General features: G+C 39.9%; 1 protein-coding gene and 1 long non-coding RNA gene across 13 annotated transcripts in view; one reads left to right on the top strand and one right to left on the bottom strand.

Moving 5' to 3' along the window:
• Positions 1-624: 624 nt before the first annotated feature.
• The window catches only part of RIMBP2 (RIMS binding protein 2), a 95,916-nt gene continuing 76,828 nt past the window's right edge, over positions 625-19,712 (bottom strand). The window contains exons 15-23 of one of the 12 annotated variants that reach the window (XM_027733027.2): positions 17,918-18,643; positions 16,061-16,178; positions 12,861-13,010; positions 9,810-9,994; positions 7,558-7,726; positions 6,892-6,998; positions 5,030-5,101; positions 4,668-4,802; positions 625-2,275 (exon numbers count right to left, since the gene is read on the bottom strand). In XM_027733027.2, coding sequence (XP_027588828.1) covers positions 2,087-2,275; positions 4,668-4,802; positions 5,030-5,101; positions 6,892-6,998; positions 7,558-7,726; positions 9,810-9,994; positions 12,861-13,010; positions 16,061-16,178; positions 17,918-18,643 — 1,851 coding nt within the window. In that variant the 3' untranslated portion in view covers positions 625-2,086. Of the gene's footprint in view, positions 2,821-3,951; positions 4,090-4,667; positions 4,803-5,029; positions 5,102-6,891; positions 6,999-7,557; positions 7,727-9,809; positions 9,995-12,860; positions 13,011-16,060; positions 16,179-17,593; positions 17,802-17,917; positions 18,644-19,712 lie in introns of those variants that run through there. The other 11 variants (XM_027733028.2, XM_027733012.2, XM_027733016.2 and 8 more) reach the window with 11 other exon arrangements.
• On the top strand, positions 4,062-11,309 carry LOC120322754. Its single transcript, XR_005562647.1, has 4 exons — positions 4,062-4,912; positions 5,283-5,413; positions 6,625-7,020; positions 9,027-11,309. It is a non-coding gene; the product is annotated as an uncharacterized LOC120322754 (long non-coding RNA).

Genomic DNA, 19,712 nt, shown 5'->3' on the forward strand with positions numbered 1-19,712 from the left:
GGGACAATTGCCACATAGCTTTGCAAGCACTTTTTGTCTCTGGAAAGCTCTTGCAGTCTTGCATGTAGATGAGCCTTTCTTTATTCTACAGTAAACTAACTGTTGACAATTCTGAAAAATGAGAATTCTGTGACTTGTATTCAGTTGAGGTTTTTTCCTTTCCTAGGCTGAGAGAACTCTGCCAACTTCTTCCACATTAAATTTGTAGTGAAGAGATGCAGAGGGTTTTTTGGGCAAATAGTTTTGTGTTTCTGATGTCATACAGTGGTAGCCTACCCTATCCACTACTTAGTATTTTGTATTTCTTGCTGGTTACATACCACTTATTTACTCCTGTCACAGATATTCATTCTGATCCATTTTTTTTTTTTTTTTTTCATTTGAGGTCACTTGAGAAGGACCTTGTGCAGCTGCAGAAAGGTAGGAGATGCTCACTGGGGGCTGCTCTTTCTCCTCTTTGGTGCAGTGTTTGAAGGGGTGACTTGCACCATGGCCATGTGCTTGTCCTTGGCTCCCTGGGCACCTGGGATCTGACCAGGGGTGCCAGGGCCAGGAGGGAGGGAGAGAAGGCTGGCACAGCAACCAAGCAGCTGCTACAGTAGATTTATGAAACGTACTGCACTCTACAAAATATCAAATTATTTATTTATATAAAATATAATACACAACAATTGTACACATGCACACACCCACACAGTACTTTACCACAACTTTAGGCCAGTTATTTTCTTTAATTAAATGTTATAATCTAGCACACGGTATCTTACAGTAATTTACATTATTATCTGAAGACACAATGGGGAAGCTTTGATCATTCATTTATAAACCTTCCATAAATTACAAAAAGAAAGGCAGTCTGAAAAGTATGTATAAACAGTAAAAACAATTTACAAATGGACAAGAATTACAAAATAGTAACAGCCAATGACTGCCATCAGTGTAAGATTGTTTGTCTTGATATGCCAATATCACAATTAAGATTTGATTAGAGCCTCTTGCAGCCTCGTTACTGGCTGTGGCCTGTGACTGCAACACAGTTTGTCCTTTTTACTTTAAACATGTACTTTATCCTGAATCTGACATCAGCAATATGAAAATGCTTTTTAACTTAGAACTGCACCTCCACAGAAAAAAAATAAATGGGGGAGTAAAGGGGTTTTGGTGTGGAGTTGGTTTGTTGTTTTGTTTGTTTGGTTTTTTTTTTTTTTTAATTTTCCCAGTAGTTTAGAACAGTAAACCAGGAACCCCAAAACTGGAGGTTGAATGGTTGAAATTCTGGGTGAGGTTCTGAGTAACTTACACTGTATCTGATTTCAGTGGAGTGAAAATAAGTTGACAGAATAAACCAATACAAGGGTTTGGTTTTTGGAGGTGGGGGGAAATAAAGAAGCAAAGACTAAAAAAAAAAAAACTAAAAAAAATAAAAAGCGTTTAGCACAGCACTTTCAAACTCCCAGGAGTTACATCAGACAGTGAATGGAGTCAGTAACATAGTACTTGATCTTAAATTACCATGTTGTAGGGAAGATGAAGACAGTTGAATACACAGTACATACAAAGTATACGCTGTATATTTATTAGACAGTACAAATCATTGTGCATTAATAAGGCAAAACATCAAGGCTGATTAAACTAGGAGTTTCAAGACCATTTTTGTTAATGGTTAGTTACAGTGGGGTGATCTCTCTGAACTAGGAATCAAGGAACAGAGTTTTCTCCCCACCACTCGTGGTTAAAGGAGGCTAAAAAGGCTGAGATTTTTCCAGTGGAGTTGCAGGTGTTGAGTTGACTTCAAATAAAACCACGTTCTTCTGCTCTTAAGCCCACAACATTTTTTATTTTTTTAAAAAAAAGTTTTTGCAACAACAAATCCACTTCCTTTTTTTTTTTTTTCTTGCTGTTTTGATTAAGCAATTCACATGATTCTATTGATGTCAGAGTTAAAAATGCAGAGAGGTTTGGTAAAGTTGTACTGCATAGTCATGAAAGCCCTAGTTTTGACTTCAGAAAAAAAAAATTAAAGAAAAAAAAAATTAAAATACACAGACTGGAAGCTTTTACAAGTTGTCCAGGAGCAGCACATGAATCATTTCACTGCACCAAGCTTTTTCAGCAGTTTCTTGCCTTTGGAAAGCAGCCCCTTTTTCTTTTTCGAGGACATATCCCTGCCTCTCCCGGGACTACCAGAACCCATAGGTGACGTAGGTGACCCGGAATGGAGATGAACTGTGGGGGATGGTGCTCTCCGGGATGTACCTGTATTCTCAGGAGGAACCTATTAGGTACATTGTTATAATTTATTGAATGTTTGAAAGCTTCAAAGCTGTCAGCATCAAGAAAGTTTGGTAACATCACTTTGTCCCATTACCCCACTTTTTAAGCAAAAGGGCTGGTTCCTTTCTTCTCTCTGGCTTAAAATACTGCTCGGGCTTATGGCAAATGCATAAATTTAGAGGGGGGGGGAAAATTGTAGAACAATAGGAAACCCGCCAATAGAGCCCTGGTTTGGTTATACTTTTTTAAAGGGAAAGTTGGATACACTTGTTTTGCCAGAATTCTGGCCACAAAAGCCACAAAACTGGCTTGGGTTTTGCATTTCAGTACTCAGATAGTACTAAAATGGAGAGGGATACTTTTAGCTATAGATTTAAGAAAAATAAATGTGTTAATTACTACAGATAGCAATCTATAGAAGCCAAACTCTTTTCAGAAGAAATTACTTAAAATGCTACGTGTTCACTTACTTTTTAATGTCCTTTAAATGCCTTTTCTTTAAAATTGGCTAGCAAACTTTATGTACAGATTAGAGAAGATGGCACACTGGCTTAAAAAAAAAAAAAGAAAAAAAAAGGAAAAAGAAAAAGCTAAAATGAACCTTAATTGCAATCAAAGAAAGCTTAAAGACCCTGACTGCTTGATGTATATGCTGCAGCCATGAGGTTGTTAGATGACAGCATTCCTAAATATTTTGAACAGCTAATTTTTTTTTTCAATCATCAAAAGCACTTGGATGAAAATGCTAAAATTGCTTATACTCAGCCTATCCTAACTACAGTGCCCAGCTGGCGAGATGGGTTACTATCAATTAAGATGATATTTTCATAGTAGTATCCATGCTGGAGGGAGTCCTGTTAGCTTGGAGTTAAAACATCAGCAATTTACTGGCTTCTTGTGCAACAGTGAGTTAAGCAAAGGGGCTTCAAGCCGACTTTGATTTTAAATCAAGGTCTAATTCTAATGAAAAAAAAAAAAAACAAAACCAAAACAACTTGGTAAAGCACCCCAACGTACACCTGAAGATACCATATATTGAGTCTAATGCATTCATTCAGTGAGCTGCATGTTTCAGGTCGAGACTTTTATTGCATTGGTAAACCAAACAGTTGCTAACATTTCAAATGTCCACTTTCTAGGACAAAAATCCCAGTCAGTTGTGCCGTAGGAAGGGATTGTTTTCAGGAGCGTTGAAGGGTTGGTCTTAGGCAGGCTGGGGTATAATCGATTGTGGAAAACACATCTTAAGGCAGACAATTTAAGTAGCTCAGTTTGAGTGTAATGAGTTTCAAAACCAACTATACCCTTGTAAACTACCGTGTGCATCAGCTTAGGCTGCACTTGGATGTTCTGTAAGGGTTGGAGCTGTTGTGCTTTTCTCTTGTCACAGAAGCTTGGAATTTTTACCTCCCAGGTTGGCTAACAATGCAATATGCAGCTTTGTTTGTAGGGTAGTTAGACATCAAACTCTCCTTTCTATGTAAACATAAACATTGAGCTCGTGAAGAAATATGTTCCAAACGCTGACCTTCATAAAGTGAGGTCTAATTGACTTCCAAGGATTCCTTTTTAAAGGATTTGTCTCCTAAAAAAACCTCAATTGACTCGACTAGATTCAGCAGAAGCATACAAGCCTGCTCTTCTGTGGCCAAGGCTTTTGGAGACATATTTCTTTCCTTTTCCCCCACAATTAAGTTTCAAGACTTGCATTAGATAGCCAGGTAGCTTTAATTGAAATCTCTATTGGTATCTTCAGTTGCTCACTTACGTGAAGGCTACATTGCCTTATTAAGGTGTGAAATGAACACTCTTCTTCTGTTTCCAAGCAGATGAGCAAAGAAATAAAAATATATATAAAATATATAATATATAAAAGTATTGCAGTGATGAAACAAAACCAAAAATGAGATACTCTAAACATGGTTAATCTTTCATAAAAGAGAAGTCTCTGAGCAATTAACTAATGCCAGTTGGAACAGGAAGTCATAAGGATTAAAAGACGAGCACTGTCAGTCAATCAGCTGCAGTTACAGTTTGTATTTAGAGGAACACTGGTACCAATCTTTTGTCCATGAGAGCTTTTTGTAGTAAGAGCAGTTTGGAAGCTTTAGGAAGTAACTATCAACCAGAGAAGAACTGCTTAAATTCGAATTAGAATGGAAGGTACTGTAATGACTGCAATCAAACAGTCAATTTAGTTTCTCCATTTACAAATGTAACGAGCCAGCGAAGGCTAAAGTCGCTTTTCCTTACGTTTTATTCTATGTATTTGAGAGAGTTAATTTTAAATGGGCAGATGAATTTAAGGTGTTAAAAGTGACGTCTAAATTACGTATGAGACAGGATGGAATGGGAAATAAAAGAATTTAAGTTTGTCTTATTCGGTTGCTTACCCTTTTTGCTTTCGAACGCGTCGGTGTGTCGTGAACATAGCGCGAGGGTGCATCGGATAGAAAGACTTCAACATCATCAGGCACTTCTTCAAGAAAGTTGGAAGGAACCAGCCCCTTTTGTCCGTTAAGTTCACCCTGCAACACCGTGAAATGTTTTAGTTAAAGCAAGTGTAGGTTCCCAAGAAGGGAAGGAAATACTTTTGCCTGTCGCAAAGCTGGTGAGGAAGAGGAAATGCCCATCTAAGGTCAGTGGGACGTGACCTGAACCCCCCTCCCCTGGGCTATCATTTAGTGCTTGGTGCTGGTGAAGGTGCTCTAGCAGCTTGGAGCAGTCTGAAGTGAGCAAGCAGGAGCCAACTTACATAGTAAAATCCATCTTCATCAATCTCACCAAAGACAGTGATAATGTCCCCAGTGCAGAATGTCAGCTCGGCCTGCAGGAAAGGGACAGGGTGTTAGGCAAAGATTATCTTTTCTTTTATCAACAGTAAATCCACTAATATTCCCCCCCTCCTTCATGTTGACACATTTGGTGAAAACAAATTGATCTTTGAGAGCAAAGCCTTTTTTCCTTTTTTTTTTTTTTTTTTTTTTGTATTGGATTTTTTCCTTTAGCTTGCTAAGCCTGGCACCTCTCCCACTGGGCTCTGAACACCCCCAGGACTCCCTGTGGCCAACAAACCAAGACACTCGGGCCTTGAACAACCTGAGCAAACTGTGAAGCTTTGAACTACACGACTTCAAAGGTCCCTTCCATCAATCCTTGTGGGAGGAGGGAACAGGACACCGGGTGGGACGTGGCTCAGGTCCCTGCTCTGTGCTGAGCTGAGCACCAGGATAAGGGGCACAGGAACAGCTGAGGGAGCTGCTTTTCACAGAATCACAGGATCAGGGTTGGAAGGGAGCTCTGGAGACCATCCAGTCCAACCCCCTGAAGCACAACATTCCTGCAGTGGAGCTGAACTGGATTCTCTTCAATAAAAGCTTTGTAATGGGCAGCTCCACTCTCTGATCAGCAAACAGAGAGTGCACTGGGCTCTTTTTAATTGCCCATGGCTTAAATGCAATGTTACAAGGGGGTGGGGGGTTAATTAATTTCCTGTGGTCATGGGAGACAGAACAAACAAAATGTTTGCAATATATCTGCAGGATTTCTTTGATTTGTTGGCCAAATTACTTTGAAACACCATAACTTAGAAACAGATTTGGTTCAGCAGGAAACAGAAAACAACCCTGGCTGTGTTTTAAAGCACCAAGACCCACATATTTCAAAATTCACCTTCTGCTTAAAAAAATTCCAAACAATTCACCAATTAAAAAAAAAATCCAAACAACATTTTAAAGGATAACTGAGGAAGCTCCCAGATATGCAGTGGTTTTTAGAGCTTTCAGTGTACCCTGACATTCTTACCACAGTGCAGACAGAAATGGAACCTGCACCAAACCTGGACTAAGGGACTTGCCACGTAACACCAAAGACATGTAAAAAGTGACTCTTGTTGCTGGTCAGAGTTATGGAGAAATGGGAGACTGCAAGTGGGTACATGGAAGATAAACCTATAATGAAGATGTAATTGATGCTCAGCTGGTTTTAAATGAAGATGTGGCTAGTGCTCAGCTGTTTAAGATATCCCTAAATTATTATAACAAAAAAAGAGATAATCAAGACATACATTCATGAAAGCTCAGATGCATCAATTAAGAGAAAAATGCAGTATACTATGAATGCTGTTCCCATGGGCTGTATCCTTCTGGCTTAGGTTGTGAGGGAGGGTGGATTTTCGGAGGTTACAGAGATTTGAAAGCACTCAGGACTATCAGCTTGTTAGAGTGAGCTAGGGTACTTCTCAAAAATAATCATGGTCTTGGGTGCAAACAGACAGAGGAAATCAGAAAATAAAAATTCCCTACAATTTATAACTGCTTTTTTCCTTACAGACTTCTGTTATATTTGCAGGTACACACACATATGGCATAACAACCATGTTATGTACTGAGCTGTATTAAATAAAACCTACAGAGGATATTCCTTGATTTTTTTTGGACAAGAACCGTGAATCTACTTGTACAGAAGCCATAAGCTTTGTCATACACATCTGCTCCAAACCATTTGACTTGTGTTTGTAATCCTGAACTACTCCTTTGCACACCCACCCCAAATGGAGAGCAGTGCCCACCAGTCCTGACCATGCTGGGTACCCACAGCACCCGGTTCCGGCCGTACCTCTACATCCACGTTAGGAGAACTTTCTCTTGGATCATAATCATACAGTGCCACCATCCTTCTTGTAGTCACTGGCTGTTGTCTGCCACTCCTTCTGCTTCTCTCTGCTCCAGTCACAGGGGGAGGAAGGTGAGGAAAAGCTATCAAAGTTATTTTGAAAATAAAACCACGATGCACCTTTCCCTCCCGGCCTTTTCCCAGCAGTGCAGCAGCAACGTGGGTGTTTCTCCAGCACAGTGATAAAAAGTTACCAAACCTATTAGCACAGATAAAGGATGTGAAACCACATGGGCTTCATAAATAATATTTAACACTCATCTGGCCACCTATTCTAAGCCACTGAATCCTCTGAACAGTTTTAGTTGCAAAACTAAAGCTCTGCAATTTTCATCTTTTTTTTTTTTTTTTTTTTTTAATAAGAAAAGAAGGTAGCAAGTCGAGTGGTGAAGTTACAAATCCCCATTTGCAGCAAAAGATATCAGCAAGATTAAGTATCAGTTGTATAAAGTCATCCAGATACCAACACAGAATATATTCCATGGGGTAGCAAATGGCTGGAAAATTTAGATGCATCTGCATACAGTGAAAACAAGAGGTACAGCAGATCCAGCCAACTTAAGAGCACCCAAAAGTTAGGAAAAGTGAAATGTTTATATTTTCCCTTACCAATTTTCTCAATTGGTGTGTTCAAAGGAAGAAAACCTTGTTTAAGAAGCTGATCCATCATCTCTTCATCATCTGCTTGGATCTCAGAGACCATGTTACACGGGATAAGGCCAATTCTTGCACAGGTTTCTCCACGATAAAATCCATCGGCATCTTTGTCCCCATAAACCTGTTATTCAGAGAGTGACAACATTGGTCAGCAAAGGTTTTGGCATTTAGGAATTTTAATGCAGGCTAAGTGGTTACCAAAGCAGAGATGATGACTGCAGTTTGCATGGGGAACTATATTATTTTTTGACTACTCTGACTTAGGTTATAAAACTGGAATTGTGACATTTATTTGAATTATAACTCCAGACATATAATTTACAGAATTTGAATTTTTTTTGTCAGCAGTGAAATGCACAAAAAATGCCTTAAAAGTCATCAGACTCTCCCTGTGCTGAGCCAGAAGTTTACTTGATGGTTTACATTGATGTTTATGGAATTATTCTGGAATTATATTCAAAATGAAACGTTTGCAAAAATTGTGCCAAAATGTTGTTGTTTTTATTCAAACAACTTTTATGTGATCAAAAATGCCTATCTAATACATAATGTACTTGATATATGTACTTAAGCTTTGCTTTGTCTTTAGAGAAAACATGATATAAAAATAGCATGGATGTCCTCAGTGAGAACATATAAATCCAAAATTTCCCTGCAGTGCTAAAAATGCAGTCAAGTCATAAAGGCTGCTAATGATACAAAGGCCTAGATCTAGGACTGTGCTAAACAAAAATTATGTTCCTAAAGTAAAACTGATGACTGAGTTCCACTCAAATCTGAGCTCATTAAAACTGACTGATTGCCTCAACTTTCTAGCACAGGAATATTTTTCAGCTTTAATCCCTACCTGTCCCTGAGTCACCTGGCCTCACTCCTGCACACAGGACAGAAGATGAGACTGTAACACGTGTACAGGTTTCCTACAGCTCGTGGAACTGACCCTCCACCACCCCACTGCTCAGGGGATGTACCAGAAACATTTTGGAAATGGAAACTAATCCATCCTCACAACAGTTTGATAAGAAATTCAAAGCAGCAGTTCACAGAGCAGTCACCATGGTCACCAAATATAAAATAAACATCACTGACAGTAAATATCTGATGTGGGGTCTCACTAGACTTTTCAGTGCCAAACAGGTAAATATTTGTGAAGAAATAATTACAATATCTCAGTGAAATGCACAGCCTTGCAAAGGAAAATAAGCTCTTAACAAGATCAATTTTTTTGGCACAAACCTTATATCGTGGGGAGAGGTAAACAAAATACAGAACAGAGTATTCAATGTTACAAAAATTGTGATTTAGAGTACAAACATTTTTGTTAAGACTCAACACAGTGGAAGGCAGTCAGGATTTTAATAGCTTAAGATAGAATTTAATCTCTGAAATGGGTAATATTCAAATGAGTCTATTTTTTTCAGGTTCTCTTTCAGATCACACTTAAACCTCAATCACCCTTGGACTACCAGCAGCTGCTCCTTCTGCCTCTCTCATTTCTGCCTGTTTTGCTGCAGATCAAATGGATGCAAGGCTGCAGGAGGAAACACTTCTGCTGATTCCACAGAAATATCTGCTGGCTTTTTAAAACCAGATCAGCAAGCTGAACAAATTTGCCTTGCAGCTGCACTGTCAGAAGATGGGGCGAGCTGGGATGGAGGGCTGGGAAAAAACACTTCCAGAGCCCAACCCCTGACAGAGCCAATTTGTCCTCCGTGCCCTGTTTAAAGGCAGTGTGTGTATTTTACACCAAACTGACAGAAAAGGGAACAGAAATACATGACTTCTGGACTTGGAATCAGTCTAAATTGTTTATTATCTGGGAGTGCCCAGCATTTAAAAAATACAGCAGCTCTGCTTTGTATGAGGGCACAACACTCAATGCTCCTGGGGGACCTTTGCAGCTCCTCTCTGGAGCAGTTTCTCCTGCAGGGTTTGTGGCAATGGACACAGGGAGCTTCAGTCACAATTACAGTCTTCACACTAAATCTCTAATTAAGTCTGGCCCTAACTATCTACAGAAACTTTGAGATTTTTGTCCACCTTGTAATTATTTTTAAGCCATTAGTACTAGATTCCAGATGCAGCAAGATTTACAGCCTGAACCTCTGGAGGAAAAAACCCCCTTGGATTCCAGTCACACAAGGGACAAAGGAGACCCTGTTTGCAAAACTGGGTCCTTCATTTCCCTTGTTTTCAGATCTCACCTTTATGATCTGTCCTTCTTTAAAGGGCAGCTCCTCCTCTGCGGCGTCGGGATTTGGGGACATGGTCAGCGGATCGTAGTCAAAGAGTGCAACAAATATTCGAGTGGAAATATCTTCTGTGCCAGGATCTGTTTCGGATTCTTCATAAAGATCTGGAGAAAGATGGTCATGACCACCATAGCCATCTGGGAAATTAAAGTCAGAAAAGAACAATTCAGTAATGCAAGTTGGCCCCATCTTTCGACTATTCCAGTTAATATTTGAAACACGTTTGGCATTTCAGGGAAAAAAAAATCCCCAAACCTCAATGCATGTCCTATAAAGCTTGCTGGGTTGGTCTTTTTTTTTTTTTTTTTTTTAATTAGCAAGCTGGTACTTTTTTAAAATGTGTATAAAATCTACATGCACTGAAAATGGTGTTATCTCCTACCCCACACTGACATTTACACTTGTGGATACAGCTCAGGTAGGAAAGCCATTTTTGTCAGATTTAGTAGAGTTTACCATAAATTAATGGAGCATGTTAGGAGTGACATAACAATGAGTCTGACAGGCTTTTTCATTCCTGAAAAAATAACCATGCTTTGGATCCACTTGTTTTCCAGCACAGCTGTCTCTGCTCTTCATGGACACTAGAAAGCACATCCCACTGTGTTGACAAACCATGTTTTAGATACCAGGTTAAAAATAAAACATGGTTGCAACCTCTCCAGACAGGGAAGAAAGGAAGGTATTTCAGCAGTGTTAGTCCTGCCAGGGTTGGAACTACACTGTCTATGATTTTGTTGTAACACTGTCAATAGTTAACATAGTGCCCAAACCAACCCAAACCACTAACAAATGTGTTAAAATCCAGGAGAAATGATGATTGCATGTAACTATAATCTCATTAGGAAAGACTATCCTTGAATATCCCAACACTTGACACTGAATTCTGTCCACTGCAGGGTAACAGGTCAATTAGGACATTAAAAATGAGAATGAACATTTTGTCTCATATACCTTTCAAACTTTTCAAATGACCTGGAGAATGTGTTTAGTCCATGATTTGCCAACATACTTAAGGATGGACTTCAGAAAACCAGATTGGAAGATTAGGTCAAAGTGGCTAACACTGACTGTTCTGACTGATGGGTTTAAAAGGCTTTTAATTTTGGGTTGAAAGAGGATGTGGCAGCACTTTCCCAAACAGTCTTTTTCAAGACACATGAACTTGAAGTCCCAAAAATTAAAGCCCTCAAAATCACAAGCCACTTGTGAATATCTTGGCTTATTGAAAAGTCCCTCTGGCTTCACTGGGAGTCACATACTTTTGTTCTTTGCTGAATCAACATTCATCATCAAGTTTGCAAGATCCTTCACAATGAATAAATTGAGAAAGTGATGTTATGAATTATGATGAAAATGTAGTTCAACTGTATCAATTTTTTCCAATTTTCATGTTAATAAAATTTTTACTGTAATCACCTCTTGCAAATTAAAGACTCACAGTTTTTTTAACAGTTTGAGCATTCAATATGAAACATTTCAGATAAATGCTTTTTACCTTTTTCCCTCTTTTGTCTCTACATCATGCATTTTATTCAACATTTGATAATTGTAAACTACCAGAAAAAATGTTCAGAGGGTCACAGCTTTCAGGGAACATCTCCTAACTCGTGGGTCCAGAGCTCAAGAAAGAATGTAAGGATAAAATGCAGAAAAGCAAAAGGGCAGGGAAAAATTCCAGCCAAGAAGCTTTAGGCAGGCACAAAGCATAGAGAGGAAGTGTGGGAAAAGGGCACATGTGGGACAGAAAGCAATGAGACACAAAGGATGGGATCCTTCTCTGTTCTGTTCTCCTCCCCCTGTCAGGTTGCAGCCATTCTGAGGCTGATACCCAGGCCCACCAGGCAGCGTGAACCAGGCGGGCTAAGGGGTGTTTTGTTTTGATTTTTAAATTAAAAAAATATCAATTTTTGCATCCAACTCCAACTGCACTTAATGAAGGTAAGGTGGAAACATGAATCACAGCCAAATGTATCTCTGTTAAAAGCACTGGCCTGTGCCAGAACATCAGAATACTCATGTTTGCTTCGGTGAACCAGAAAGCAAATAATCTCTTGATTAGCTCATTAGCCACTTATCTTATCAGGAGGTACAAATGCATGTCACACACACACACACACATCACTGTGCATGTACAATCTTGTCTCTGGATGCACCCAGCCAAACTCCTGACTGGTGCACAGTGGCAACCAGAGTTACCCTGAATTCACTCGATCTACACTGATACACCCAGGCTGCTGTTCTGGCTGTGTCAGACAGGTCTGCTTGGAAACTCAGCATTTAATTACAATTTACCTAAACTTTCAGAGCCTCTTCTGTTTCATTTCAGATATCAGCAAAACCTGAGTGTGTTTCTTAGCTCTCTACATGGCTTGGGCTGCTCTTGTGGGTTCAGTGTCACACACTTCAATTCCCCGTCTAATGAACTGTGAGAACTGAGTTGTTGATCAGGTAATGATTTCTTTCTTGGTAAAGCAACAAATACTATCAGTAGTGGGTAAAACTGCCTTACTTATGCAGTGCAGTAGAACACAAAGAATAATCTTTGTCTTCATCAAGTGACACAGCCAAAGTCCTGTGTGGCCACTGAAAAGACCCCCAGTCTTCGTTCAGCCTACCAATAATGTCTGGTAATTGCAGAACACTGGGTTGTGACACACCAGTGCTGTTTGTCCCTGCCCATCTGCCTGGATCCAGTGGGGATGTTTGGATGGATGGTGGTTCAGCTGTGTACAGTAACTGGCTGGCATTGGGAGCAGCAGAGCTTCACAGAGTTCATGCAATGCTTGGACTCGGTCGAGTATGGAGAGGGGGCTGTGCAGCGGGACAGAGCCCTCGGGGCCGTTTGCCCCTTGCAGCCGAGATGGAGGAACTTACCTGAGGGCACCCAGGACTCAGAGCCAGTCCCCCTGGCATCCTGCATGGCATGCAAGGGTGGCACACATGGTTAACACGCAGCTCTAAACCGTGCCTGGCACAAAGGAGGAAGAATGGTGGGCGTACCGTGTCCATAGTGAGGGGCCATGGGACGCCGCGGGGGCCACTGCTTGTGTCCAATGCTGCCATAATAAGCTTCTTCTTTTACAGGTGAAATATTTCCCTCACTACCTGACCGAGACCGAGCGCCTTCACTGTTACTGTCCATTGTAATTTCTATGGAGAAAAAGGGAATGATCTATTAAAACAGATTGTAGAGTTGCCTCAGCGGAGGTTCCTGCTGGCAGGCTGGGCCTGCCTGGTTTTCTCGCTTCCTAAACACTGCACAAGCTTTGCCAGATGTCTCAGCCTCTAAAAATCCTCTTCAGTGTGTGTGGGGGGGGAGTGTCACAGAAATATGAATCTGGATTTTGTGCTTTTTAAAATTCATACAGTGTAAATATTGTTTGTTATGTCTTTGGAGAGGAATTGTCTTTTATTATGAGGTTTAAACAACAATCCTAAATACAATCCTACCTGCCAGATCTGCAAGGTCAAGAGCACTGTAAACTCTGTTTCACCTTCTAAAGTATCAACCTAAAACCAAAAATTAATTAATTCACTTAAATCCTACCTGCAAGAAGATACTAGTCTAAAGAATTTGTAGATTTATGGAGAAAACACCTCAAAGAACTTAAAGTATGGAACATTTTAGAGAGAGAGATTTTGCTATCGGAGTCCTAAGAACATTACAATCTTGAAAGTCTTTCCTGTTTCTCCTAGAACTGCTTTAAGAACTCTCCATCACGTAAGTGATCCTTTAGCCAAATAACTCAACAAAAACCCCAGACAAATTTGGAATCCATATTTTTGAGCTATACCTGAGGCCAACAAGTTTCAGGTATTTAAGAAGCCTAAACTTTGGCTCAATCATATTTACTCTCTTATTTTACTCTGCTTTTCATTTTATGGAACTCCATATTATAATGACACAGCCTTAGAAACTTCCTTCTTCAAAACCATCCTTACAGCCCTTACTCTTGGGAAATGTTCTCTGTCACTGGAGATCCAAAGAGTGGGTTCAATTTATACAGTGATTTACTATATGCTTTTGGATGCCCTACTTTTATTACATTTTATTTATCTGAGCTCTCAATAATTTTCATATCTTCTAGATTTTTTTTTTCCTAGTAGGTTTACAGGAAGGAACTCTCATGCAGTTTTATCAAGTGTGTAAACTTGCTTCAGTTCTCCTCAAAGTGGTATTTTTCAGTATGGTGCTGAAAGGGAGAAATATTGCATGCTTACCTTTCAGCAACTTTAATCATTAGTCTTCTAGTCAGAAATTAGGACTCTTGAACTCTAAACCACATAAGGTCTTCCAATAGTTTCACAGCAAATAATATTTTTTGTTAAATATTGTGCATAATGCTCAATAGTTTCTTGTTACCAGCAAGAGACAATATTGTCATTTATTTCTAATGGAATTTTCCCAAATGGCATTTGTGGATTGTAAATAATACAAACCACAATAATTAATGCTTTAAGTTACACTGAATGAAACAAAATCTGAGTTATTATTTTCTATTTAATTATCTCCTTGAGCACAGACTATCAGAAATTAATTTCTTTATCAGATTCCTAAGCTGTTGCTATTAAACTGCTAAACAGCAAAGTCATTGCTTAGTGGTTTCTGTGTCCTAACCTTGTTTACAGAAAGTGAGCTCTGATAAATTTAATCACTTCCCTTATTTTTTAATTAAAATGAAAATTAAAAGGAAACCCAAAGGATTCAGTCACACAAACTTCTCTACTGTCTTGCTATTAAAAATGGGGGGTTTAGCAGATAATAGAAAAGAAAGAACTTCTATACAAAATTTGCTTTAAGTAGTCCAAAGGTAAACCAGGAATCTTTACTCCTGTGAAATCAAGGCTGCTTTCAGAGGGAAAGAAAGAGGACATGAAAATCTAACATTCATCACAGCATCATCCAAAAGCTCTTTGGTTCAGCTCACAATAACCTGTCAGGAGAAGCACAAGAGCCTCCCTGGACCTGATTCTCCTCCATGCCATTTTTATTCCAGTGTAATTCCATTGACATCTGTGAAGCTAATCCTGGTTTGCACCAGGAATTGGGATGAGAATCAGCCTCTGACCAGCCACACAACACTGAGGAGACTGAGCAAGTTTTGTGCATTTTGCAGCTGTGTCTGTTTTCTGATCTATGGCTTCAATAACAGTAGTTACTATTCATTAGATATCCAAAGAAATATGCTCACTAGGAGGATTTTGCTTTTAATTTACAGTACAGGAATTTTAGTGTGATTTTATGACAAGGGAAAAAAATTTAATACTTAAAAATAAGAGCATTCCTTAATGATCAGTCTCTTTCCTTCTGACAATCCCCATTTGTTACATCAATTATTCCCATACAAGTCAGTGAGAATTGCCTGACACTGCTTCCTTCTCCTCATCATGGTGCCTACAATATTCACAAATTAAAGTCCAGATCAGGGACAGGAAACAGATAAACTTTCCATCTTCATGGAGTAAAGTTCTGTGAATAACTCACAGAACTCTTCCTGCATTTGTTTTGCATGTGTATCCTGATTTTCAGTGTGAATGTTTCTCCTTTTTCAGTTTAGAGTGCAAGTTTTAACAGATACATATTTGTCCACAGTGTCTTGATTCCATTATCTTTTTCCCACTACTTTTTGGATTTTCTGGTGTTCACCAGCATATAGATTAGGTCATAATTAAACCAGAATAGAGATGACTCTGTAAGAAAAACCAAATCTAGTAAATATATGCAAGTTCTACGAACTTATTGCATTTAACAGCTTCCATTTTCCATTTTGTTTTAAATTCCAAAAAGTAGTCAAGACAATGGAAAGTGAATGCAAAATGATGGTTGATGAATGGAAGGATGGATGGGTGAATGGATGGCTGAATGGCTGCATTTATTTTACTGATCATATAGTAACCTGCCAGCAAATTTCTTCTTAGGTAAGATCTAACATTATCTAAGCTTAACCAAGCTTAAAAAAGCTCCAATACCCACTAAATTTAATGAAAAGACTCCCAGGGATGTCAATGACTACTAATTCAACCCCCTGTGAGGCCCCAGTACACTCATTTACGTGGAGATGTTTTTAGTCCCACTTCACCCCATTTAAACTGGGAGTAGCCTGGTTCAAGACAAATATCCATTGTTTCGTTTTTTTAAGGATTGCCTTCCCAACTCTGAGGCTGCAAAGAACAGAAATGCACCAATCTGTCCAACTAACCAATGGAAGGGACCAACATTGGCCGAGACCTTTGTGGCACTGCACTGCCATGAGAGGACCTTCGTCCTGCATGTTCCACCCTTTCAGGCCGTCCTGCAGATGCTGGATTACCTAAAAGCTAAAACAAAACAAAACAAAACAAAAACAACAACAGAAAAAACAGGTTTGTAAGTTCCATGCATGGTAACATCGTGATCATATGGCTGGACATTAATCAGAGGTCAATCACATTTGGAAGCATAAGCTCTAAAGGCAACTAAACTTAGTTTTTAACTGAAAGGTTAGCTGAAAACTAAATACTGTTGCCTGGCAAACCTGCGAAAGGAAAAAAAAATGGTTCCCTGATTTATGGCAGAGTTTTGTAACCAGCAGTCACACATCAGAACAAAAAGAAAAGAAAAGAATAATTTTTGAAATATTCTTTTGCCTTTGTTGTTGCCGCTAAGGTGACGTTTTAACCTCCTGGAGAGTAGTACAAGCAGTTGTGAGCTGTGGAGATTGGACTGCACTGCAAAAGCTTGTGTCCAGCTCTAGAGCTTCCTCCAGTCTGCAGCATGGGAAGCAGTGTAGGTCCTTCTGGCTTTGAGCACACTGTGTTTCTAGAGTGGCCTTCGGCTGCCAAAGCCTTCTAAAGCTCAGTGAAACCTGTAGACAGCAATGCAGACACACTTCCTCTCACTTCACAGCTGGCTCTGGTCACTACCCTCGCAGGAAACACTATTTATTTAACCAAATGGTACTATTTTAATGCTCTCCAGAGTTTATCGTGCAGCCATCAAGATTAACCCAGCTTGGTCACCAATTTTGATGGGAGGAATTTGTAAGGATGGTTTCAGCATGAACTGCTGAGGCTGGAAGAGCAGGCAGCTGATCTCTACTCTTACGTGAGGTGCATTAGAATGGAGGTTTCCACTCTGGACTGTTGCAGGCTGAGAGAGGGTAAAGAACTTGCTTTGGTCTTTAGGGAGCAGGGAAGCCTATGGATGCATCTATCACCCGTGGAGACTCTTCTACAGGTTAATGGACAGAAATGCAAATAGGCAAGATCACGCAGAGGCATCCTTGAAAGATATGGGATGGCCCTGGCCTCTCCCTCTGGAAGAAGCTGTCTGCCTGCATCCTCACCAGAGATGCAGTCTGCAACTTCAAAGGCAAGAAGAGATGGTCTAAAAAGGACGGCAAAGTGGTGACAGTGCAGAGATATAAGGCAGCAAATGAAAATATGATGAAGCTGTGACTCCATAAATCTGGGTCACTGTCACACTGGGGGAGAATCTTGGTTCTTGTCCAGAGATGTTCCATGATAAAGAGCATATCCTGAAAATTCTGGGAATGGGATGAATAAAAACAACACAATGAAATGAATTCCTTGACAGTAATAATAACAAAAAAAGTAAAAAAAAAACAAAACTACTGATGAAATATTTTCCAGTTAGAATGCAGCTTTCTTTTTTTTTTTTTTTTAAGCAACATTCAGATGGGCAAAGTAAAGAAAAACAATCTTTTGGGAAAAATTATAGTTCAGCTAACCCTTAATTAAAATTTAGATTCAGTTGTCCTTTAATAAAAGCAGCCATTATTGTAATTTGGTTCGTGGGAAAATCATTGTAAAGCAAATTAATCTGATTTCAGCATGACACAAAAGAGGACTATAAAGGAAAATGCAGAATAATAAAAAAAAATGAATGGGGAGGAAAGAAAAAAAGGGGAAAATGTAGCAGATGGGTCCAAAGGATGGACTCTAAAAATTAATTCAGGGGAAAAAGAGAAAGAACAAAAAAGAACAAAAATTAGTAATCTAAAGAAAACAGACTGATTTGGCAAGCAGATGTTAGAAGGAAGATTTACTTCACACACCAGAGAGTCTTCTGCATCTCTGTGGGATGGCTTTGCAAGTGGCCCAGCTGCCCTAGAGTCAGCCAGCTTAAAGTCGGTCTTCCAGCCTCCCTGAACATCTTCATTAGAGAAATTATCTGTTCTATTACACTTCTGAGCTTCATACTTCCTCTCGTAACCGGGCTTGGCCTGTTCGCTCCTGGGCTCTACAAAGGAAGGCCCCAGGTCCCCGAAATCTTCCTCGATGCTGCTTTGCCTGGTCAAGGTTTTCCTGCGCGCCAGCGACGGCCTCGTGCTCTTCCTGCAGGAGCAGTGAGCGGCCTCTGCACAGCAGCGAGGGGCCACGTGGGCAGAAACTGCATCACAGGGGTATCTGAAGCTGAAACGGGACTCCTCCTCTTCGCTGCCACAGTCCAGGCCGCTGTCCGGGCTCCTCGAGAGGGACCGGCTGTACTTGCATCCTTTGTCGTCCGCGCCAAAATCCTCCCCGCCTGAAATCCTGTGCTTGGCCGGGTGCCAGAAGTTGTGCTGCTGGTCTTGATTGTAGGGCCTAGGTGCTCTAGAGTCTCTAGCTATTTTGGGGTTCTTTTTATAGGGCATACCTAAACCCTGCTTGTACAGCAGTTCAGAGTATTCCCCATCCTCTTCAGCTACTTCTGGAATACTGAAAAGCTTTTTACTGTGGTGTATCTGCTGTGAAAAGTCAGGTTGTTCCAAAAAAGTGGCTTCAGTGGTCTTATCGCACTCCTTAAAGAGTATGTAATGTTAAAAAACCAGACAGGGAACAAATAGTGTGTGACAAAAATAAAATGGGAGGGAAAAGGGAGAAGAAAAGAAAAATAAAGACAGAATTAGTTTTAGAGCAATGGCAAACATAAGACATGCAGCTTATTTAGTGAAAAGGATGTCATGCTTTGAATGAGAATCTGTGAAAAATAAAGACATGATTAAGAAGTTGCTGGGTGTCAGGTACAACATGAGAGGTCGGTACAAACAACTGAGTGATGCTCTTAACAAGAATAAACTCATGCATTTAAAACAAAGCAGTAAAAGCCATACAGGTTCCAGCATGGTGAATGAGAATGGCATTAAAACACGTTCCTTGCACCATGCCAAATTGCTATTTAATTTTTCTTTGGAACCAGAACCCATATCTGAGAAGGACAAGTCTGCTCTAGCGAGCTTTCTTGCTTTGCATCTGTTAAAGCATCCTGTGTAAGCAGCAAATATCTTAAATCTCCTGACAGAGGAGAGCAATTCTGCAGACATCATTAAAGGAGTTCTAGTTTCCTTTCTAAAATTCTAAAAAACCTGCACCATTTTTAAAGCTTGGCTTGCACAGAAAGACCCCTGAGAAGCAGGAAGCTCTCTGATGTCACTTGGTCTGCACTGTCATCAAATCTCTCATCACGATCTTGCAACTGCTTGATAAAACCAAGATTTGAAAATCAACCAATTAGCAGAAGTAAGTAAGAGTCTCTGTTTACATTAGAAGTAGGTAAAAACTATCCCAGCCTGGGAAAAAGAAGCATTCTGAACACGACAGACATATTTTTGTAATTTTTCCAATTCCATTTACACAAAACACAGGTTGGTCTGACAGATGAATCCTGTGGGTGTCTTTGCTGGACTCTGAGAAGAGACAAGAGAAGACAATGCAGGAGGTGTTGGTTTTGTCTGACAGGGTTTGTTGATTCTACCCCCCAGAGATCACCTCTCCTTGTACTTAATGCCCAGATCAGGGAGATCTCTGGTCACAAGAGCACCCATAAATGACAGGATCATCCTGGAGATTTCAGCAGTTCTCCCTCTCTCT

The sequence above is a fragment of the Pipra filicauda genome, unplaced genomic scaffold (assembly GCF_003945595.2).
Source record: "Pipra filicauda isolate LSUMZ 115617 unplaced genomic scaffold, ASM394559v2 scaffold14_size4853619_pilon, whole genome shotgun sequence".
NCBI classification, from domain to species: domain Eukaryota; kingdom Metazoa; phylum Chordata; class Aves; order Passeriformes; family Pipridae; genus Pipra; species Pipra filicauda.